At 35.4% G+C, this 25151-nt stretch overlaps 3 protein-coding genes across 6 annotated transcripts; 2 read left to right on the plus strand and 1 right to left on the minus strand.

Moving 5' to 3' along the window:
• Nucleotides 1-657: 657 nt before the first annotated feature.
• Nucleotides 658-2064, plus strand: LOC144851752 (endoribonuclease LACTB2-like). Its single transcript, XM_078709349.1, has one exon. It carries the CDS (start codon nt 799-801, stop codon nt 1666-1668), a length of 870 nt encoding a protein of 289 aa, XP_078565475.1. The 5' UTR covers nt 658-798; the 3' UTR covers nt 1669-2064.
• Nucleotides 2065-2518: 454 nt separating this feature from the next.
• LOC144851681 (beclin 1-associated autophagy-related key regulator-like) lies at nt 2519-8327 on the plus strand. 3 transcript variants are annotated; one of them, XR_013614206.1, is made up of 12 exons: nt 2519-2701; nt 3338-3403; nt 3797-3839; nt 4044-4125; nt 4335-4433; nt 4553-4682; nt 5154-5341; nt 5843-5999; nt 6499-6589; nt 6867-6952; nt 7166-7630; nt 7663-8327. XR_013614206.1 is itself a non-coding variant. In XM_078709260.1 (11 exons), exons 1-11 carry the CDS (start codon nt 2526-2528, stop codon nt 7524-7526), a joined length of 1479 nt encoding a protein of 492 aa, XP_078565386.1. In that variant the 5' UTR covers nt 2519-2525; the 3' UTR covers nt 7527-8327. The 3 variants fall into 3 exon arrangements, 1 of the variants encoding a protein (XP_078565386.1); XR_013614207.1 differs by having other exon boundaries at nt 7166-7614; XM_078709260.1 differs by having other exon boundaries at nt 7166-8327.
• A 586-nt stretch (nt 8328-8913) lies between these two features.
• LOC144851537 (bromodomain adjacent to zinc finger domain protein 1A-like) lies at nt 8914-24776 on the minus strand. 2 transcript variants are annotated; one of them, XM_078709051.1, is made up of 24 exons: nt 24694-24776; nt 24354-24468; nt 23839-24114; nt 23491-23631; nt 22774-22887; nt 22443-22530; nt 22048-22222; nt 21358-21608; nt 20912-21007; nt 20677-20815; nt 20273-20515; nt 19865-20089; nt 19589-19754; nt 18078-19173; nt 17499-17683; nt 17166-17359; nt 16754-16855; nt 16105-16340; nt 15445-15746; nt 14361-14540; nt 13061-13269; nt 12343-12840; nt 11749-11909; nt 8914-11380 (listed from the first exon to the last, which is right to left on the minus strand). In XM_078709051.1, exons 2-24 carry the CDS (start codon nt 24464-24466, stop codon nt 11087-11089), a joined length of 5484 nt encoding a protein of 1827 aa, XP_078565177.1. In that variant the 5' UTR covers nt 24467-24468; nt 24694-24776; the 3' UTR covers nt 8914-11086. The 2 variants fall into 2 exon arrangements, with proteins under 2 accessions (XP_078565177.1, XP_078565178.1); XM_078709052.1 differs by lacking the exon at nt 14361-14540.
• Nucleotides 24777-25151: the final 375 nt, after the last annotated feature.

The raw sequence follows: 25151 nt of genomic DNA on the forward strand, positions 1-25151 counted from the left end.
TTTTTTGTTGATCAAAGAAAAAAACGAAATACAGTGTATATTTATTTACGTATTTATTTATCATATATGTTTTCTTCTTCTACTTCGTAAGGTAGGCCTAACCATCAACAAAAGAAAATTTAACTGTTTTATTGTTCAATGTTGCAGACATAACAAAAATTGTTTGCCGGTATGAGACGACAGGGAACAGGGATACAAATTTAAACATTTCAATCAAATTATAAATTTATATGAACATTTTAAAACCAAAGTTATAATTAAGACTATTACTAATAGAGCCCATGAAACCGAATCAAAATAGTATTTTTTAAATGTATTTAGATTATATAGGCATATTTACGTATTTATTTATATATTTTGATTTTATTTTGCTTGTTACTTGAAGTTGTATTTCTTCTCCGGACCATGGGGTGCCGGATATTACCCAGCATCACCTTGTTTTCAGCTTATATTTTTTTTACATTTAAACAAAATTATAATTAATTTTACATAAATATTTATTGTCTTTTAATGTGATGCAAAATAATAAATCGTTATTAATTATTGATTGAGCTATGTCACACACGTTTGTCACAGAAATTTGAAACGCGTCAGTCAAACCGTTGATGCAAATGCAAAGAAACGCAACAACGTTCCGCTCTGCTGGATTTTGTTGACATACATGACCTGACTACTCTTGCAGGAGGTTTTTTAGTAGCCTAGTTTTATGCTAAAAATTCAGGCTAAATCGATACGTGCAGGTATTGTCTTTTCCATGTACATTTTCTACAATAGTAAAAGAACAAAAGAGAACTTGAGATGACGACTTTTATACCACAAATCGAGAAGCTTTCCTCTCGAATAATTCGAGTGTTGGGTTGCAATCCAGGCATGATGACATTACAAGGAACGAATACTTACGTTGTAGGTACGGGGCGCAAACGAATCCTAGTTGACACAGGAGAAGACAAAAAACCAGAGTACATATCTAACTTAAAGAAAGTTCTGAAGGATTCAGGATCAACCCTTCAAGAAATTTTAATTACGCACTGGCACCACGATCATACTGGAGGAATCGTTGACGTTATACGGGAATTACAACTCGACACGGATAATGTCAAAGTATCGAAGTTCCCGAGAAATCCAATTTTGGAAGAAAAAATTGATGATGAACGTATACAGTACAACTACCTGAAAGACGGCGATGTCGTAAAAACCGAAGGAGCCACATTAAAAGCAGTTTATACGCCAGGCCATACCGATGATCACATGGTTCTATTTTTAGAAGAAGAGAACGCTGTCTTAACTGGAGATTGTATTCTTGGAGAAGGCACAACCGTATTTGAGGATCTGTTTACGTATATGCAGTCGTTGCAGAAATTGATGGGATTTTCTCCTACGATATTGTACCCAGGTCACGGTCCAATTGTCAACGAGGCTATGGTCAAGATTCAGATGTACATTGACCATCGTAACATGCGGGAAAGGCAGATTGTGGATGTGTTAACAAAAAATGATAAACCAATGGAATCGATGGAGATTGTAAAAATTATGTATGCAGATGTTGGGGAACACCTGCATATGGCGGCCAATGAAAATGTCTGTCACCATCTATCTAAACTTGTCAAAGAAAATAAGATCATTCAATTGAAAGAAGGGGTTGTATCAAAGTGGAATGCAAATTTATAAATAAAAATGACGTCATTTGGCGTACTGTATTCAATAAAAAAATTGTTTCGAGATAAATTAAATTGGAAAAACCTTTATTAATATGCTCAACAGAAGATTTTTTTTTTTCAAAATTGTATTAATTTAATTAACAAGTTTTTGTTGTTGAGTACTACTTGTTCAAAATACTCGCCAATGAAAAAAAAAACAATACTCAAGGAAGCCAACAACGATCGAATATATAAATAATAAATGTTGAAGGTAGAAGATTGTGTTCAATATTTGACCTGGACACGACCTTGATTGCGAGAAAAGCCAACTAAATCTGATATTGAATCTGCTTCCTGGGATTATGATAGTGAATAGCAATTTAACTCAATAAAAATATTTTGGTATAAATAAATAAATTGAAATATTATAGATGTTGTGTGGTGTTTTATTGATGGCTCTTGTAATACCCATGCCATATTATGCTATGAGGCGCCAAGTGTGTCAGTTGTTAATTATAAATAAAATACTGATGCCATTTTATAAATAATGAAATTTATTATAATACTGTACTAAATAATGAAATTATACAGCGTCATTATTTATAAATAATGATTTGTGTAATTGTACTACAGTAAACCTATAATATTAAAATTGAATATAAATTGCATAAATATATGCTTTAAATGAAAACAAATGATCATGCAATCCCAGACACTGTAATTATGAATATAAAGGCCAGACTGACCGACAGAAGAACTGAAAAGACGGGCATCTACAAAAATACGTCAGACGATCCAAGAAATGACGCATGTAAACGCGTCATGAAAAGCTGATGAAATGATCCCACAATTCAATTCCTGTTTCACAACAAAAACATTGAAAATGCAATGGAGAATGACGACGACGATCACTGCAACGAAGACGAAACACTTTACCCTTTAAATCGAGGATTAAGGATTGCCTTTGAACGTTGTCCATCTTGTAATACAACAAATCGGCCATTCACCTGTCAGAATTGCATAATAAACGGCAATTATTGCCATTCAAATAATGATAATGAAACGTAAGTGAGCTAGGCTACTGCAGCTAGGCCAGTGAGGGTTGGTGACAGCTGAAGCTGCAGGGCGCAGCAGCCGTCCAGTTCTATTTTTAATGGATGACGCACTGGCTGTGGGTGTTTGCTGAATCACAATAAATAGTGTGACATTATGCATACCACCGTACCTAGCTTCTAGCTACTTTAAATGTTAATGTTAAGCCCGAAAGATAGGTGTAGCATTTAAACATTAATTGAAAAATATATATATTGAAAACAAATATTAAATTAAATGAATAATTATTCAGATTCAATGATGGATATTGATTTTGTAAACTGTTTATGTAAATATGATTACTGCGAAAAGGTGCATTCATGCAAGATTTTTAAACGCATATTTGCCCGCATTTACCCAATAAAAAACATCCAGCTATAAATTATAAAATTTATTTATGAATTTAGGAGTTCATAACTGATGGCTAAAAGCTCTTGTCTACAAAAAAAGTGTGATGTGCCCAAATATGGTAGTGATATGCCCAAATATGGTAATGATATGACATCATCATGTCCATATATGGGCACATCACAGTTAGATAATAATAATGAATTTATAGATAGTGTAGACAGAGCTTTATTTCTTTCTTTTTTTCTTTATTTATTCAGGTTTGCTAAAAAGCTTGAAAGATATGAAAAGTACAAGTCAGGAGAACATAGTAATATTTATCAACAGTAAGAAGATGAACAAGTTATTATTTCAATCAAAAATAGTGATGTAGCCACAATAAATAAGTAGTGCGGGTTAACGCAAGAAAAGTGAACAATCTTTGTTGAAGCCAGTGGGTTGTCAAAGGCCTCTGTGAAAAAGTGGTCAGGTTGAAACTATACCAACCGTACTGGTGGCTACGGCCCTGCAATATGCAGCAGGGGTGGATCCTTCCAGTTAAAAAATAGATTCCAAAAAGTAGTTCTTAATTTAATTTGATAGTCTGTCAAAAGAAGTGCCCCAGATTTCACAGTAATACTGCAGGGTTTCTCTCATAGAAAAAAATGATAACAAGGCCTACAACTGTACTTAATGGTCGATCATTAAATTTCTCATATACTATCTAATTTTTTTTATAGGTTGTGTACTAAACTAGATGAGAGATTAATAAAAGAAGCAAAGGTACTGTATAACATTTTATGACTTTGTAATTCATTTTTTTTTTAAACTAACATGGGCTTAAGCCAACAAATATCTATATTTGGGGGTGGGATTATACATGAGGACCACATTTTGTAGTGGGTTTAATCATTTATATTGAGGTTGCCTTATAATACTAGTTAGAGGTAATATACTTTGTAATCATTTCTTTGTATTTTCCAACAGGTCTGTGAATTGAAGCAACGTAGAAAACGAGTAGAGTTTATGAGAAAAGCCATTAAAGAAATTAAAAGCAAGAAAATTGAAGGTAATGCTAAATATAAGCAACCCTTCTACTGACATAAATAGACCATTATTGTAAAATCTCTGGTATAATCAAGCATTCACCACTTCTCAATGATCAAATCCTCATTTGCCAAATGGACACAATATATTATATTTATTTTCAATTATTGTTTCTCATTCATATTGTTTCTATACATAATCATAAAAGTTTATCTTTATTTTCTTTTATAGATGAGACCATTTTGAGTGCTTTAAACGAAAAGGTCAAACAGTTTGAAACTAAAGCTAGGAGTCAACGTCATAAACTAGACAAGATCAAGAAATATATAGGTAAATACTATAAAAGAATGAGTCTGTTTTGACCTTGGAGTTAGCTTGTTTCTGCCCATATAAATTGATTGTTCAAAGCTGTGTTGTTAATCAAATTTAATTATAAATTAATTTTTCAGAACAATATAAAGAAAATTTAAGCGATAAGAGGTACAAGTTGGATGAACGTGAAGAAGAACTGCGGGAGATTCGCCAGAAACGAGTCACAGAACTTATCACGCACATATTCCCGATAGAGGAAACGCAAATGTAAGAGAAATCAATGCTTTTTTGTTTTTGTACATTTTTTTCCCATTGTCCTCACACCTACTGTGAATGTTGAAAGCTGGAAAATTACAATATTTTTATTTACAATCAATAATACATGGTACATGATAACCAATCAAATGGCATTGATACACCTTAGGTGTGTTATAAATGAACTTAATCTTTTATTAGATTGTGGATGACCTGAATTTGACCTGAATTACATTAGGAAGCTCAGGATGCAGTATCATAATCAGGAATTATATTAATCCTGTAAGCTTCTTCCAAGTCCTTGATGCGTTTATATAATTCAGTTAATCCCACTATAGTGTAATATCTATTTTAAGCCTTTTTGGTGTTGATATGATAAATCTACTATCCATTAGTGAGTATGTATGCTTTATAGCAGTTTGTATGTTTGGGGAAATTTCTTGTATAGATAAAAAGGAAACTGATGGTTTCTTTTTCCTCCAGTGATTACAAACGTGAAGGTGATGACGAGACTGACGACCTTGTAGCGGCACTGGCAGAAGCGCGCCAGACCTCGTTCGTAAGAGGTCAATGGGTGTTTTCGGAGAACCAGAGCGAAGTGCAATATTTCATAGTTGTTGAGGAAGCTCTGTTGCCTGGTAACGGAGACTATTCAGCATACACTGCGTGGAGTAAGTTGTCTTACAAATAAATGATAGTACATCTATTGTTTTGTGTGTATAAGTATATCTTCATTGTCATAAGTTCCACAATCAATATATTAATTATTATTGTGGAACTAGGAGGCCTAATAGAAGGCCTACTTTAAGTAGTGTCTGTGTGTGACAGTGGCTGTTTGTGAACTAGTACACCAGGGTAACCCCCTACTTGCCTCTAAAAGATGTACTAGGTTCTATAAAGTGCATGCAAGCATTTTGATTATGGCTACGTATTACTGTTTTACTGTCTTAAGTGCTCGGCCACTTATCGCTTCAAAATTGTACATGCGTACATGCGTATGCCGACCCAAATTAGAATTGATGATACCATACCACGCCTTTTCCTCTTGATAAAAATAAATACAATTGTGAAAGCTATTGATCTCTCACCTGCTAACAAAAGATACATAGCTCAGATTTAATAATTTTTTTATCAAATAATAATTAAATATTTAAATGTTTTCTTGTGTTTAGTTGAAGCTAATGAGCCTTTGTTACGAGGTCCAGGAACAGAAGTTGAATCGCGCAACCCTGCATTTCAACTAGGGGCTGCGTTATGCTTCACTGCACACCTTGTCTGCCTACTATCATTCTATCTTGGTGTTAGCCTACCTAGGAAGCTGTGTTTTAGGTACGAACCATTCATCACAGTTGGATTGAGTAGGATAAAGACTTGTCAAGTACCAAAATACTATCATTGCCTGTGCATGCTTTAAAACCTGTCGTTATTAAGAGAGCTTTAAACCCAATTATTACAATGTCTCAATGCCCCTATTATGCCACTCTTATTAATAAAAGTTAAATGGTTTGGGCACCTATCTGTAAAACAAACAAGTTGAAATATCTGTTTTAACAGCCAACCCCTTTTCAGAGGACACTCCTATAGGGGACAATTTGTTGGGTCCCATCAGTGCTCCCTTTTATCCACAAATCTCTGTCTACACTATCACTATTATGTGACAGAAAAATGTGATGTGCCCATATATGGACACAATGATGTCATATCACTACTATATTTCTATAATATTTAGGCACATCACACTTTTTTTGTCAAACTAGTTTGATAGTGCAGACAGAGCTTAAGTTTGATTCATTATTGGAGATTTATTTTGATTAAATTGTTTTTCTAGTGAATTCTGTGGCAAGGATTTGAGCTCGTCAAAGTTCAGTAAATCAGTTGCCAACCTTAATGCTAACATCATGTACCTGTGTAGTTCCCAGGTAAAGCTGTACATTAAAAAAAAATTTTGTTATTGGCACATTGCCAAGGATTGCCAATAGCAAATCACTGATGCATGCACCAATTAGTGGCAAGCATGTGATGATCTGTTTATAAAAAAAGGTCTTATGAATAAAATATACTGACACCAGGCAGGATTTGAACATGGGATTACGAGAAAGCGATATATAGCAAAAATTGATTATCAGTATACACCATTATATATTAGTTTACAACACACAATTTTAATCACACCAACTATATTGATATTGATTACAGAATATACCTTCTGAGAAAATCCTATCGTATGGAACGCTGAGGAATATACTGACATTGTTGGATCCATCTAGCGGCCATCTTGGAAGGTAATCAGATATATTTTGTTTAAGCTTTGTCTACACTTTATGTGACAACAAATATACCATATTTGGGCACATCGCAGGGCCGTAGCCAGCATGAGACAGATGAGGCGCTCGCCTCATCTGAAATTTTCAATTTTCTTTGCCCAATCCAATTCCCCAACAGAGATAGTCATATTGTTATATTAATATGTGTTTTTTATTTTATTCAACGTTTAGGTGTGGTCCATTTGATGTAACCGTATTCTTATCTGAAGCCGGACTGCTATCTCCAGAAGTAGTTTTAAGCGATTCTGATAGCAGCGATATCGGAGCAATTGATGACGATGAAACTGACGTCGCCAAAGCAGACGAATGGGAAGACGTCCCTAAATCGAGTATTGTTACCATTCCGTTTCCAAACAGCCAATCAGCAATGAACTTAGGCCAGCAAGACGTGGCACCCAGGCGATCAAGTTTAAACGTTACCGCAAGCGTTCATACTGCTGGCGGTTTGGTGTCGTCTGCGGCAGCTTCGGTGGCATCGCTCTGGCGATACACCACTGGTTCGAACTCATCCTCCCCACCAGATAAAAGTTGACGTTACGTACTGTTGTACCCTAGTTTATTTTTAATTAATGTAAAATTCGAAACTTAAGAGTATGTTTACTGTGTTGTACATTAACCGGGTTATCAATTAACTGGGTTATGCATTAACCGGGTTATCCATTAACCAGATTATCCATTAACCAGGTTATCCAAACATTGGTCTTTGTATAAAATTCAGTCAAGAATAAATATATAAATATTTATGCAGAGAATGTTCCTACTGAATCAATACTAGTGCAATGTTAGTGTCAAAGGTTACTTAAACAAAAGTTTACATTTAGAGAGCCGAAAATGAATACAGTTCCAACATAATTTATCAATATTATGGAAATAAGACACGAAATTGTTACCAACTTATTCCGGGAGCTTTCGAAGTACTGTAATCTGCATAAATTATTTTCACAAACATTTTGTTTAAGAACTATTAATGTAAACTTAACTTTTTTCGATAAATTTTTGCTGTAGGTAATATTATTATTATATATAATATTTAATGTTTTTAAATGTTACATTTTCTTAAGTAGACTAAGGGGTTTGGTATTGGGGAAAAAGAAGAAAATATAGAAAAATATGACAAAAGTCCATATAAAAAAACAACATTACGTGCATTATTTGTTCAAGTTTTTAACATTGATTATATTTTAGTAATTGTGTTCATACACAAACGTATAGAATATCATATTGTTTTGTCATTACGTATTTTTTATTTAGAGGTTTTTTTTAAAGTTTACAATATCAAATATGTTTTTTGATAATTGTATTATATTTTTTCCAAATGGAAGTACGGCAATGGCTTGCTTTAATAGTTTAAACATGTTTTTGAATAAAATAAATTGATGCAAATTGTATATGGGTTACTGTATAATGTTTTCAATGTGTTTATATTCTTATCAATAGTCAAAGAGGAGGAGGGGTGGGGCACAACCTCTGAAATGTCTTCACCAGGAGTAGGAAGGTCCCCTATATGACCCAACATACATGACCCTTAATTACAGTGCTCCCCTGAATATTGGTCACAAACACACAGTACATTTCTTTTGTTCGTTATAAACAAGCAATTATCCCATTGATAAGAATGTCCTCTGAATAGGGGTATCCCAAAGTAGGGGTTCTCCTATACTGAACCAACCAAGTTGTTTACTATTTCTTTGACCAATGGAACCCTACAGTGACTAAATTTTAGTAAAATGATAAATATTTTGGCACATATGGCGTTTCATACGTATACTACTTAAGCTTGTCTTGGGGCAAGTCTAGGAATGCTAGTGTAAGAAGCTGTCCTATTAAAAAGCATGGGTTCAAGTCCCAAGTAGGAACAACAGTAACTGGATGGCGGATGGATAGAAGATGGATGGATTACAGAACAGAAAGCAACAGCATAGATACGAAGGAAGTCTTTATTAACGTTATCACTATTTACAAAATTATTTAATTTAATTCCCTGCTCACAATATTTTCAAAAGAAACTGCCCATAAAAATAAATGAAATAGAAAATTTCATTTTCATAGGTGCTTTTAAAAGCATAACTACTCCTTGCATTTTATTTATTTTTTTTTGTACTTCTTTTTTTAATTATATACAGTGCATAGTTTTTTTAGTACTACCGTATTCCCTAGTGTTTTTGTTTGTACAAATTGGGCTTTCTTGGGAATACAATCTACTACAAGGCCACTAAACATTACAAAAACTTCCATTCTTATAAATATTTTAAATAGAAAGTGACATTTTAAAGCAGCATTTGAGGCATGAGATGAGATAGTGGTGTAGTAAAATAGATCAACTCATAAGTTGGGAGGGGGAGGGGGGTGGTGTTTAAATGCTGGTTTTCATTTTAAAAATCACTACAGCATTAAAAGAGCAGTAATGTCGCACATTGTAGGAAAACTGATCTGGTCATGAACCAGCAGAATTTACATTTAACTTGGTAAGTTTGTCGCTGATGATCCAATGGTCAGTCATCCGACAGCATGCTGTAAATACAGATGAGATGAAGTCTTTGGGCAAGAACCCACAGCTCCAGCTCCAGAGCTTTTCCTACAACATAGTCAACTTGTCAAGATGGCTTCACAAATGGCAAAAAATATTACATTTACTTGTAATTGTGCAATGTAACGAGGCCCCTGGTTTAGGGGCCCTAAGTGGCCCAACGCTAGGGGCCTTGGACATTTTTCGCCTTTTTCAACATATTTTAATGCCTGTCTTTTCCCTCTGGGCTCCAAGGTCAGCTCAGAGGCCCCTGTAAGCTCTAGGGCTGCTGGTTTTACCCAGTGAGAGCTCATAGCCCTTGAAACTTTGCCAAAAGGTTATGTAATTATGTCTTAAACAATCTGACATACAGTATTTCGGTTAAGCAATAATTATTATACTGTAGTATTACAATACAGTATTTAAAAATAAATATAGAAAGTTACTACATAAAATATGGATATTAAATCAGAAATAGAGGCAATACATATACGCCAATCTGTCAATTAAAGACGTCCCTATAAAATGACCAATCACAGAATAAGTTTTAAAAAAAAGATTTCTGCGAATATTCTTACAATAATAAGCAAAATAATTTTATAAATTTGCCATTTTAAGGGGACTTACCGATTATGAAAATTAGCAAACTGTGTAGAAACATACGTTTTACTATGCTTAGATATATCTAACTAATATTAAGGTATTAATTTACATTTAAATAATCAAGAATTATCAGTTTTTGTTATTTATTCTGTATCATTCTATCCAGTCTCTAGACAAGATACAGCAAATAACACAGACAATACACAGATGGATAAGGAACATCCTTAGGGCACCTTTGTGCAACGTGAGGTATAAATTCTTTGGAATGTTAAGTTACCGTAACATAAAGCTCTGTCTACACTATCAATCTTTATGTGACACGATGTCATATCTCTACCATATTTTGGGCACATCATACTTTTTTTGTCAAACTAGTTTGATAGTGTAGACAGAGCCTTATTTCATATTTTCTGCTTCTTTCAATCTTCTTCACACTCCATAAAGTGAAAAAATTGAAAACGCGACTCAATGGTTGCAATTGTTTAACATCGCAACCAACCATTGATCAGGGGACTCCCTTACTAAGACGACACTACTAAGTCCTAAATGTGACCCCTGAATAATGTTCTACTGAATTTAGTTGTACTGTATCATTGAAAGCCTGGCTGCTGGCCCACGTGACCTAATTTCAACATGGCTCTTCTGTAGTTGTGACTTAATAATTAGCCGCATGTTTCAAGGAGTCATGAGAGCTCTTGCAACTGGCAAAACATTCCTGCAACCCAGACAGTTGCAGTGAAGTGACAATACCATAAGTTTTCTGCCGCTATACAATTGTGGTTGCACGTCAACAACAGGCATGGAAGTTGGGTTGCAAGACACTAAATGTTTGGAATTGCTTTATAAGCAAAAACATTTTTTGAAATTGGAATCATCAATATAAATATAAACATTATACTGAAACAAATTACTCTAAGTTTATTCATTTAAGTATTTTATCAATATTATGTTTGGTATGCTGTTTTCAAATTTATAAAAAAAAATCACAACCGACGAGGTCGTTTGCTCGCTGAACTAGGGTCCGTTTCCGTCGACTCGCGTTTACTACTAGAGACTTTTAGACCGACCTCTTTTAATCGTTTCTCGAAAAATTGAGAAACGATGCGGCTCCTCTTGTACTCGTCTGTCCAAGATTGGTTATACTGTTCGCAGTTAGTGAATATTAGGCGTACGTCTGCTATGAATTCAGTCGGGTTTGTGTACTGGAACAACTTGAACTTGTCGCAGATTACGGGGAAGCACATCGGACGTTTGATGATCTTGTAGTAATCTGGGGTCTGGGATGAGATAAATTCATATTCAATGGTAATTAATACATTATCAGAGAGGTCAAAGGTCCATTATGTTCACTCATGCACGTATTACACCGCGATAATTTGATCTACACAGTGAACATTATCCATTCAGCACTGTATCTTTAACATAGAGAGTGTGGTAATGAGATGTAGACAATGTCATTATGTTGCTAATATATGAAGCTTATTTGCATATACAGGTGTAATCAAATGCATGAATTGTTTATTTAGTCATATAAGGCTAACGAATTACAGATGCAGTGGCAGACATATAAATTTGAAATAGGAGGGGTGGTGGGGTACCAAAGGCTAATAAACTAAAAATATTATAACCAATTTGTCCAACTTACACTTTTCTTGCTGACCGCTACCATAAATGGTCCGGCATCTTGGTGCTTGCGAAGTTCTCCAAACAACTGTTCGCACAGCTTCATTTGTTGCGAGTCCTCATTACCACGACGACCAACTGACAATCGACGAGGTGGCGGAGTTGTATTTTCAGAATCAGAATCTACAATGATATTGAAATGATTCACGATTACATATTTTTTAAACTTTGTGCCTTCTGCTATCCTATTAAACTCATGTGATGCGGTTGGCACAAAATATGATAATCTAGATAGATGGGGAGTTTCCATAGACATATTAGGAACTAAGTGACAGAATACTAACTAACAGGGAAGGGAATCTTTAAAATATTATTTAGTATATCAAAATAATAACCTAAAATATTATGAAAAATATCTAGTGAAATATTAATTTAGTCAGCTAGATATTTTATCCATCTTTGAGATGGGTACATTTTTAGTATGAGATAATGAGATGGTCCTACCTCTACATAAAGATTACGATGTGTGGAAACTCTGTATACTATTTAGGTTGTAAAGGGACTTCTCAGAGAGAAGTGAAAATTAAGCAATATTAAATGGACTTTAGACACTTACCGTCTGTGCTGGATGCTGCCCTACTGGATACAGCACTCCCTCCATTCACTATTTTCTTGTTTTTACCTTCACTCTTTTTCCTCTTATCAGTTTTCTTAGATTTATCTGGAACGTTGGACAATGCTCTAGGCGACACCTTTCGTTTTTTAGCGCTACCTTTCTTCGAGCTTTTCTGGGCGCTACCAGAGAACGACTGATCAGACTCTGTCTCAATCAGACTAGACCGGCGCGTGTTACGAAGAGGTCTCGCGGGTGTTTCGTCGTCGCTCGATTCAGCTGCAGCTGCAAATTTCTTTGACATATTCCGCGCTACTCGCTTCTTTTCCTGCGGTGTACACTCATCGGCTGACCTTTCTGAGCCGGTTGATTCACGACGACGTATCCGTGCGTTAGCGCGGGCACTACGTGAAGAACTGGGACAGAAACTGCTGTCTGAATCGCTACCGGTCTCAACCTGGCTTAGTACACGTAAGTTGAATGCCTTTGGTTTGCCTTTAGCTGTAAAACAAGATTTTATAAAACCACAATTAGTCATTATAAACAATGACTGCAAGCTATGTCCATATTCGGCAAAAAATCTTCTGTTTTCAAACACACATTTTTTTTAAAAATCCGTAATTCGAGGGTCGCATAACTCAAACTTTTTATACCAGTCCTATTAGATTCGATTTAAGTGGAGTCAACTGTAATTTTAAAACCTAAAAACTAAAATACTAACTTTTATTTTTAGCTTCTCCTTTGCCTTTTGATGTGGAAGGCCTCTTCCTCTTGCAGTTTGAACAGTTCCAGTCACCTTTTGGCACTTTGCTTAGTGGTGGATCTACACACTCGAGGTGATATGCTGACGGACAGCTGTCACAGCATATCAATTCCCCGCCATGGTGACAGACGCGACAGAGGTCCTCATGATCAGACTCTTCCTCATCACTGCAAGAAAGAGGTCATTAAGGAATCACTCAAAGAAAGAAAGAGAACTAAGTATGGTGAAAATGAATATTAAATTAAAATGAAATGAGCAGAATGGATGTTAAAATGATCGTGAAATATACAAATAATGAATATGAGTTGAATGAGAATATTTCAATAGTATGGACGCGGAGTACAACAGTTAAGGCCAATTTACACAGATGAGCGTTAAAGGTAAATGGAAAACCATGTTCTTGTCTCATGTGGAATCTATATCTATCCTGAGCCGCTTGTTTGTTGCTGGTTTCCATGGTTTAGTGCTTATCGTTACCCTTGTCTGTGTAAATTAGCCTTTATAGACTGAACATACTGGTTACAGTTGTGTGTTGCAGTGAATGTTTACACAAAAACCTAAACATTCAGTTGATAGCATTAAAAAAGCACTGTCTATATTACAAGAGAGTTTGTTCATTATACAAATTGTTGTTACTGCATGCATCCATACACCTGGTGTGTAATGGCTGGGGGTAATGGGGTATCAAACTTAACGGAATAGTACTGGGAAGGTTTTTAACTTCATTGGAACTGCCCTTGGGGTTGCAGGTAATGAGGTATCAATGGATCGGAATTGTACTGGGAAGGTTTTAAAAACAAATCCTGGAGTGGTGGAATTAGTAGTTCCTAGTTAAATATAGACAAAGACTAACATACTATGCGTTATGCTATGTTAATACCCTATTTCCATGACATAAATGCACATACATATATTCACAATACAGAGGTTTAATAGCATGCAGATATATAGAAAGAACATAAACTGTTAACAGAATAAATTGCACATATACATAACATCAAGTCAACGTTTATTCATTTCCTAGAAGATGCATTTTGAAATGGGAAAGTCAAAAAGGGACGAAAGACGAAACAACAAAAGTTGGAAAGACAAAAGCAAAGGATAGCAAAAGAAAATTTGATCAAATCCTGACCAAATTATAAAATGTAAATTTTGCCATTTTGTAATTTTTCATGCAGACAGACTAATGACCAATAATTTCGATCACATCTCTGCGATATTAAATATAAACCATGCAAATATCAAAAAAACTTTTTACCCATTGGCCAGACATTCGGAGCAGACCCACTCCACCGTCGCGGACCCCGACGGCAGATCAAGGCATTCAGAATGGTAAGCGGATGGACAGTTATCACAATAAATTAACTTTCCCCCGTGCCCGCAGTCACGACAGACGGCGTCGTGCCACCCGTCCTCTTTAAAGATGATTTCATCGTCACTGAAAGATTACAAGATTAACAATCAACAGAAACAAAAGATTTTTAACATTTACTTCAAACGGACATGAAATGGATTTTTTATTTATAAGTCAATGGTGCAATCAATCAACGACCAACACAGGTCTGGTCAAGGGTCATCGCCATGCGCACAAGACAGTTTGGTTGTCGATCGTCGCAAATCAAAAGCTTCCTATTGTTGCAAGCTGATATTGTATGGCACATAATATTTTATGTAAAATATCTTAAAAACTACCATAAAATTATGTTTCATTTATATATACAGTAATGCTCGACATTGTTCAAATGAGATTTTGGTGAATATATCTAAATTTAAAAATCATTTCATGTCCATTTATCAAAGAAACCATAAAGTAAGACTTTGGAAAATAAGTGAATATACACAAAAACAGATATGCCTCTGCTACAAGTCTTGGAGAACACCCAATTCTCAGTACTGTATCTAGATTTCTGCAGTATCATAAGAAAATTCTGTAATACAGCATCACATGTGTTTCACATATAGCCTAGTATCATAGACTTTAACCTAACTTTGCATGACACAAGTGAATGTTGATGGTAGCATGGTATCTAATACATCAAGCATGGCTTTAGGTGGGCTTTGCTAATGCTATATATCTATCTTCTATAAATACAACTCTAATAGAACAGCAACATGTTCAACTTCAAGTTAAGTATTTGATGTCGCTTAGATCAACAATTATCCAAAATATTATAGCAACTTTTTAGCAACATTGGTAACAAAAACTATAGAGCATTTGAAATATGGAGGGCTTACATTATAGAACAAGATTGCCAAAAATGCTAAGCAAAAATGATAAATACGTTTATATGTATATGTATTAAGTAAGTAAGAAATGATGGATAAGGTAAAACTATAGTTACCTGTCCTGTGCAATGGCAGCAGATGTCATTTCCGTGTCCTCTTCCTCCTCCTGCTCATCCTCCTCTTCACTGGCATCATCTTCATCTTCCTCACTCTCTTCCTCTTCTTCGCTTTCTTCTTGTTGATCCTCATCTTCTTCTTCCACTGCATCACTATCATCTTCTTCCTCCTCCTCCTCCTGCTCGCTATCTGATTCCACTTTCTCTGTCCTGCTGTCCACAGTTGATCTGCGTCTTCTGGGACTCCTTAAGACTTCTTTTGGAGTACAGTCTTTGCAGTACCAGTCACCTTTTGGCACATTCTGGTAACCAAAACAAAACGACGACTATATTGAAATGTCTGATTTATATGAATAAAGAAACAAAGCTGAATGAAGGAAATATCAACTGAGATGACTATAGAGATACTATTAAATTACTATAGAGTCAACTACGTGACATTGAAGTGATGTGAACAGCACATGGCCCCTCAAAATCAACATATCTGTTCATTAATATAATCTCTATATTAACAGATAGAAATCTATAAAATAGATTATTTTCAGACAACCTCAAAACAAATAAAAATAATTATAGTAGAACCTCTATTAAGTCTGCAGGATAAAAAAAAAGTTGAAAAAGGGTGTTTTTCGGGATTCTAATGTATATGCAAGATTATACCTTAAGTGGTGGTTTCAGACAATACATATGGTGCCCTCTATCGCAGCCGTCGCATAGCAACATCTGTTCCGCATTTCCTTTACATCTGCAGATCCTGCAACGAGTATTCAGGATGGACTTGGACCAGATGATTGACCGTTCAAGAGTGGACATGTGTAGAAAGACCTGCGAGAAGCTTGTGGACAGCATAAGAGATTCTTCCCAGCATTCCCTGGTTGTTTTCTTTGGTTTGTCATCTGTCAGTCATAAATTATTTAAATTAAAAGTTATTTATGTGACCATAAACATATAGAGCTTCATTCTTAATCTTACCGATTGCAAATTCAAATAGATTGGTCTAATGCCACGGAACAATTTGGAAAACAGACCTCCATGAGGCCCGTAAAAGTGACACTGATGCAACAGCGGTATCTGCGCATATGCAGGTATTTTATACAGCGTTTATATTGCATATTGCATGTGAAAGCATTGTCACTCGGTAAGATTATCTCAGGAGATATCCATGTAACAATTTGCTACATTTTGTTAATTTGTTATACATGTGAATCAGGTCTTAGATTGAATAAAAGTAAGGAGCTTCAGAGTTCATTGAACTTTTTTCAGTACAATATTATAAACAATGGTTAATGGGATATTTTTATTTTCTTACCATCCTCTTCCTGTTCCTTTCTCCGTCGCTCTCGTTCTTCCTGTAGTTTCTTAGCTCTTCTTGTAGCTGAATAACCCCCTCTTGTTGGTGGCTCAGCAAACCCTACGATAAACAAAGAATCAGTTATTAATAATAATAATAATCTGGATAAATAAAACGCCTAATGTTGTGAAACCTTTAAACGCTGTACATATTACAACCCTGGTCTTTTTTGGATCAAACATGTATGGAAACATACTCCCATAATGTAGCTAGTAATCAGTTGGGTCTTGACCTTACCAGGTATCCATTTATACACCTGGGTGGAGATAGGCAAACGTAAGTAAAGCGTCTTGCCTAAGGACACAAGCAATGCGACTTTATTTCTTAGATTAAAATAAAATGTGTAATATACTGAATGAATGACACATACCTAGAGGTTGCGTAAGGAACTTGGGTTCAACACCTTGCGAGATCTGAAGAAGAGCACAGGCCAAGTCACGCACAACCTGGTCATTGTCAAAGATTAGTGGCGTGCCACATCTGGTGGAACAAGCAGCTGGACTACTCTCTCCATTTACAGAGTTCCCTGCAGTGCCACCCTCTTCTAGTTTTAATTCAGACAGCCTGTGAAAAAATGTTTAAAAGTAAAATTACAAACACTTTAGGGGACAATATATCTTTAAACTTCAATTGCGGTTTCCGAGCCATGCATTATATGTTATATTATTCTACAGTGTATAAAAGGAATTACAGATATCCCTACCTATCTTTGCCTTTATCCGTTATGCTTTTCTTCTCTTCTGGGATGGACAAGTCTGCTGATGACATATTCAGAAAGTCACTGCCCAGTTTTGACTTGCCCCACTCTGGACCCCATGAGATTTCCTGGCATTGTTTATCATATGAACCATGACTTATGCTATCGGTCCATACTTGACGATTCTCAACCTAAAACAATACAACTGTAATTACACATACAGTAGAACCCCTATTAAGGGGACATCTGTGGGACCTAGAAAAGTGTTCCTTTAATATCGGAGCCCCTAAATATGGGTTGAAAATGATTTAGGTAAACTGCATGTTGGTTATCTCTACACCTCCACACTCTCAGGGAGGGCATTTTGTGCTCATGGGAGGTTATACCCGGCTCAATAAATGTAAATATTTTATAACTTTTATTTCCCGAAAAATATAAATTTTTTAAAAACAAACCGTACAAGACCAGTATAGTCTCAGGGGGCATGGGTATGATATTTGGGGTAAATTAGGGGGTGGAATTATACTCAAGCATCGGATTATATTTGGGTCATATACAGAAATTTTTGTGAAGTTGAATAATTACCTTACAACACCCTAACCCTCCCTGCCATATGCGATCTGCAAGCTCAAGTAACTGTTCACGTAAGCTAAGCTCGAGAGACTCGGCACCGTCTGCATTGACGGACATCAAGCCCTTCTTGCCCCCGGCTAGCTTAACGACAACTTGTTGCGGTTTCACGTTCTTCTCTTCTTCATCACCAGTATCCATATTATCGCGGTTTGAACTCATAACTTCATGCATTGGAAACGCAGGTAAATTATCAAGAATACGCTCAATCTCGCATTGGAGAGACCGTTTTAACGTTCCCTCTCGATAACCTCGGGGGTTCAGTGTTTCTAAGAGTGTTCGGATTTCGTCAGGCTGACTGTAAAATGCCCAGCATGGGTGCGACATCTTCAACATGCAAATATCTGGTGATAGAGGTCGTTTAACCTCTTCAATAATGCCATTCACAATCAGTTCCTTTGCGTCTGCACTACTCTCCGTATTTGGCGTTTGGTTGATGTTTTCATGACCATTAAATACAATATTTTCCTTATCACTAACAGTACAATTATCATATTCAATTTTCTTATCTGTAATATCTGTAATATCAGTCACATTTTCTTCAAATGGATTCATCTTCGGATTCTGATTGACCGGTTGCAAATCTAACAAATTCAAATTTTCAAAATCCGCCTCGACAAATATCCCCGGTATTGAATGGAAGACCCAAAAGCGACGGAAAATCCGATCAAGTCCCATCGGATTGACGCTATACTTGGCAGAGTGCGTGAATAGTTCATCTCTTAAAGCTTTGTTCTGTTCAATAAACTCTTGTTTTGTGACAACTTCGTCTTCTTCATCTTTCTTTTTCTGTTCTTCCAATTCCTCTTTCATCGCGGAGTATTCTTGCCCTAAGGTCTCACTCAACTCTTGCGCTTCTCCCGTAGCTTTAACAAGTTTATCTTTCGCTTCTTTCAGACTAGATAACGGTAGGTCCTCATCTTCGCTGTCGTCGCCACCGTTTGGATTCTCGTCATTTTTCAAAGATTTCACCTTTGCCAGCTGTTGCTGTTCTCTCCACTTTCTTTGTTGTTCATTTAACAGAAGTTTCTCTTCCTGCCTTTTACGAAACCTGAAAAATAAGAATGTTTGATACATAACAAGGTCAAAGTTGATTAGATCAACGCAGGTTTATTTTTAGCAACATAGCAAATGTTTTTGTAAACATTCTGAACATTATGTTTGATACGATAGACTGGTGAATAATACACTATTGATATCCAACAGTAGCTCTGGTCGTACAGCCAAAACAAAAACATCTTTTTACAAGGCCTAGCCTACAACATTTACGATGAAAGCCACAAAACTCATTGAATACAGGTTTTCTTTATAACAGTAGGTAATAAATCAAATTTATGTTTCTTCTTCTTTCTTCTCATTAAATAATTACAACAGTCATGGAAATATTCTCCCTATTCAACATAAACAGTCATTATTGTACCTCATATAATTGATTTTTTGAATTTTTAAAATGGTTGTAGTTATACCTGAGGGAGGCGACCTCATGTTCTCGCCTCTTTTCCAAACGTTGCAGTTCTTTCCATTCCTTTCGTTTCTCCTGCCACGTCTCAAAGCTCTCCTCAATCACGTCTCTAATTGTCACATACGTCATCAGTTGCTGGCACAATGTTGATAGAATCTTCAGTTTCTCTTCTACATAAAATAACATAAATATGGTAGTGATATGATATATATATCTTTTTTAAAGTAATTTTTTTACATTGATTTTATATGTCATTATGAAAGATGTTCCTCGGGCCTACCTGGAGTAAGATCATATAAATTTCCATGCGTCAACGTCCTCAGAATGTTTGGTTGTTGCATTCTAAACTCCAGGCCTGGATCGTCATGTGGTATATAACCTCCACGCTGTTGATATCGCCATTTAACGTTAGCTGGGCTTGTCCTGGCTCCGGACACTAGTAAGTGAAGGCGTAGTACCTCAGAACATGTGGTCGGCTCTATAGGTAGAAGTCTGAGGGTGGAACCTAAAGGTGACAAAAAAACAAAAAACCCATTATAAAATTCTGAAGACTGTAGACTAAATTCAACATGACTGCAACTTAATTAATAGCCACAGGCTCTAAGTGAGTGCTCTTAAAAACAACTGGGAAAATGCCTATTTCTGCAACCCAAATAGTTGCAGTGAAGTGACAATACTAGTTGATTACCATGGTGAATAATTGGCCAGGATTGGGCAGCAGTGCTTGCTGCTGTCAGCTCAGAGTAAGTAGGATCCTCAAGAGCCTCTGTGAGGTCAACCGATGGCAGCTCCATGCCTTGCTCTTTCAGGTCAATCTTCTCATCCTCTTCTTCATCCTCTTGCATTCTGAAGATTGCCTTGAGAAGGAACTTGACCAGTTCATAAAGAGCACCGTCCACCGTTTTCCCTAAGACAGCCTCTTCTATCATTTCTAGTTTTAAAAAGAAAAATCTTCATTAAGATTATCGCTGTGATAATAGTTGAACTTGTGCGATATACATTTAAACTGCATATTATTATTATTATTTCTAGTTTTTTTCTGTATCTTTATTCAACAAAAATGCAAGAAAATATAATAATGTTGTACGTTACCTAATTTCACGCCATCTGGGTATTCTTCAGTGATATCAAGTTCATCTCTAAACACGTGCAAGAACTCCATAAGCATTAAAACATCTCCAAACAGATGATCAGGGATTTCACTCCTTACTGCAACAGGCTGAGGTAGTACCTTTAAATAACAGGAAAATATTATGGAATATATCATTTGTGCTCCACTTTAGTCTAATCTGTTGAAACAGAGAAAAAAACAGTAGTGTTAAGTTACCTTAAGATCTTCACATTCTAAATCGTCTCGCGGCTTACTCCACTCTTTTAGAATCTCTTCTCTTTGACGTCGTTCTTCCTTTTTCTGTTCCCGCTCCTTAAACAAAAAAAGAACCAAGTTACCATACCACAGATCAAAAGCAGAAAACCAGAACCTCTAAATTACGTTCAATTACGTCAATTTTAGAGAATTGGAAACTGGTTAAAGTTTTTATATTCATTTAATAGCAACTCGCAAATTACAGAATGGATAAACTATTTTAAAATTTATCATGCTTATAAACTTATAAAAGTCTCATTTGAGGCTTAGGGAGTGGAGTTGAAAGAGTCGTGAGTTACAACACTGGCACTAGGACAGGATTGAACGCTGGGATTGGAAGGCAAGAATGTTAGCCACCAAGCTACAGCTCCACTACTTTTTGTCTTGATTGTGCAGTTTCTTCTCACCTTTTCTCTTTCTAATTTCTTCTTCTCCTTCGTTTCTTCCTGAATTTTTTTCTGTTCTTCTTTCTTCACTGCCTTTTCTTCGGCCCTTTGTTTCTTAATGGCTTCTCTCATAGCCAACTTGATTGCATTCTCTTGTTCTTTCATTTTCAGTTTCTGTTCTTTCAATAACGCTCGTTCTTCTGCTGTTAAATTTATCTTCTTCATTGGTGGCGTTTCAACTGGTTTATCTTTCTTTGGGGTTTTCTTTTTCACTTTAAAAATAAAAATATATTACTCAAAACATATTTTTAGTTTGGATTTATAGATAAAACTTTCCGACAAAATCAAAGAGTGAAGATTGATATTAAATGTTTTCTCCACAAGGGTAATTCATGCAGGACAGGACCTACAAATTGTAAAATGTGAAGTGAACTTAAGCTAATATTCTACTGTATCTTTTACATTTTATTTGTAAAAAATTAATGGTGGGTGGGGTTAGGGGGGCCAGGTGTTCCACCTTGGATATGTCTTACATTTTTTAGGTATTACAGATTCATAGGTTGGCGTTTCAAATTAGCCTTGGCAAAAGGCATTAAAATAACATTTAGGCTAACTGGAAGGTTACAGTCCCCACCCACCCCATGGGCCCATGTTTTATGAATTACGGCTCAAACAAACAACCAATTAAATGCTTATATGGTAATACAGTACCTTCAGGTGTTTTGGCCTTCTTAGTTGTTTTGGGACTTATAGATTTCTTTTTGGTTGCTGAATGACTACCTGGTGGTGCCTTCTTGGCTACTGTGCTTTTGAAATCTGGTAATGGTCCAGAAAAGATTGAACTAAACTGCTTTTCATGTAATTTGAACCTCTGAATGTATTTTGGCTAAAAAAAGACAAAAAACCAATATTAATAATTCCACAAACTATAAATAAAACAATGGGTATTGGTAATCATTACAACTGTATAAAAATTTGTCAATGAAAAACATAAGTTGTCTGTGTATATTATGTGCTATTTGAACCATTTGCACAATTTCATACAACAATGTGACAATAGCAAGTAATATGACAATAGCAAGTAATCAACAAATAATCTTTCTCACCTTGACTGTCCAATGTGAATCAGTAATTTCACAATGTTGTCTCAAAAATAACTTATTTTTGTCTCGTGTGTAAAGGCCTTTTCGACGGCTATGAAAAAACAAAACAATTGGTGGTTAACAAACATACTTTTTGTCAACTCTAAGGTTCTTGGCTCAAGCCCTCAAGGCATTGCATAATAAGAGGAGGATAACAACAGGAGACATATGTTTTAACACAGCCAACTATTGCTGCTATTCAGGAGACACCCCTATTGAGAGGACACTTTATTGGGTCCCGAAGGTGTCCCCCTAATACTACTACTGTACTGGAAAAATCAATGTTAATATTCACCTTATATGACTGTAATTAACATCAAACTGAACCAAGTTGCCTTTTGTTGGTACCACACTGTATACATACAATTTAGGATCAAGGGTCTCCTTTTTATATCCTTTAGACTTCAAACTATTATAAAAAGAAAGTTAAATTCAAGATGATCAATATCTGATACTGATCAATATCTGATATTGATCAATACCAAATACAAATCAATATCTGATACTAATCAATATCAAATACTAATCAATATCTGATATTGATCAATACCAAATACAAATCAATATCTCATATCTGATATTGATCATTATCTGATATTGATCAATATCTGATACTGATCAATATCAAATGCTAATCAATATCTGATACTAATCAACATCTGATATTGATCAATATCTGATACTGATCAATATTTGATACTGATCAATATTTTATACCGATCAATATCTGATACTAATCAATATCTGATACTAATCAACATCTGATATTGATCAATATCTGATACTGATCAATATTTGATACTGATCAATATGTCATACCGATCAATATCTGATACTGATCAATATCTGATACTGATAATTATCAGATACTAATCAATATCTGATACTGATCAATATTTGAATACAAAAATAAATAACATTTATACATTTTAAAATCCTGATTATTGGTCTAAGGAAAAATTGCATGTCATCAATTTTTTATTATAGTCAATAAAATAGAAAAAATATATACCTGTTTTTGTCATTTGAATTGTCTCCTATGACAATCACATCATCGTCATCATCATCTTCTTCTGTTAGATCAATTACATCGTTTTGTTTGGAAGATCCATTTTGAGATGGTGCAATGACCTCAACTATACGACATGGTTCACTAAACAATAGAATTAATTTTGGTGTAAAATATGGAACATGAAAATGCTATAAATTATAGGAAAAATCAAGAAAAAATAATGACATGATTTTAAATTTTAATAGAAAGAACAAAACATATAATTGCCCAACGATAAAATATATAGATGAGATATTTTATTTATGAAATTGTATGAACAAGTCTGAGGTATGTTCACTATATTCTTACCTAGAGCCTCCTTTCTTAACATCCACGATTTCACCAATGTAAAAGCGATCACGGCTAAACACAAATACGTCATCGCACATATCACTGAGGCGCCCTCGATGAGTTAGCAAAGCAAGAAACAATATCGGCGCTTCCAGGTAACTCGGGAAGGTTGCCAGATGTTTTCTTGCTTTTTCCTCGCTCTCCACCGCCTCCTGGTACGTAAGATTTGGCCTTCCTGTGAGGCTGCACGTCCATACTAGACTGTTGCAGAGAATTGTTCTTTGGAAAAAAGCACTATAAGAAGAAAATAGTATGAAAGACACATGTTTTTAATAGATCTAATTACACTTGTGAGTTTACAGCATATAAAAAATGGCGCACTTGCCAATAGTCGTTTATGATTGGTTGTGATGGGAGATCCGTGTGTGATGAGTATTATATTACCATCATCAATAAACTAAAAAAAGTGTGAAGATCTGGTATATTACATTTGGATAATAGTTAATACAACAACAACAAGTTGTTTTACTTACTCGTATTCCCTAAATATTTCATTGGTTAATGGACACCAAAAGACTTCTTCATCAGGCTCAAAATCTTCGTTAGGCTTCTCGGGGATAAACTCTTTTCTTCGTAGCAGCGGCATCGCTATGAAAGAAAGGAAACAACAACCGGTGGAGAGGTGGTGGTGCGGTACGTGAACAATGAACTCAAAATATTTAGCCTACCACTGCTTAACAATTTAACAACAAAGTTTTAACAAAATGACACTAATTATCAAAACCTCTTCAACTTAAAGTACCAATTGTTATTATGCTAGCAAGATTTTGGAGAAAATATGACAATTTTATCGCCAAAATAGAGAAATATTACCTGCCACAGATCGTTGTGTGTCGTTTTCGAAGAACGGTTCTCGAAATTCAGTCGAGAAATTATTATGCAAGGTTGAAGCGCGCGTTCGGGTATCCCCAGAAACACAATGTGGTAGAGCAAATTCGTATCGAAAACACTCAATAACGATAAAACAGAGGAACATACAATTTACGCAAGATCTTTTTTATTATTGATTCTATAAGTAAATAAAAAGAAAATTAGTATTAAACCTCTTGATAATTATATTTAAGAGGATATACCAACTGTTTTCAGATTTAGCTGAAGACTCAGCTAGTTGTAGGCGGGATTTTCCTTGGGAATCCAACGCCATGATTGGTCAATTGCCTAAAAATACTAATGAATATTTATATTTTAATAGCGCCACCATGAAAAATGAAATTTTATAAGAATAAAAACTTATGATTGCCACTATACAAAATGTTCTAACAACTAATTTT

Source organism: Antedon bifida, chromosome 9 (assembly GCF_963402885.1).
Source record: "Antedon bifida chromosome 9, ecAntBifi1.1, whole genome shotgun sequence".
In the NCBI taxonomy this organism is placed as follows: domain Eukaryota; kingdom Metazoa; phylum Echinodermata; class Crinoidea; order Comatulida; family Antedonidae; genus Antedon; species Antedon bifida.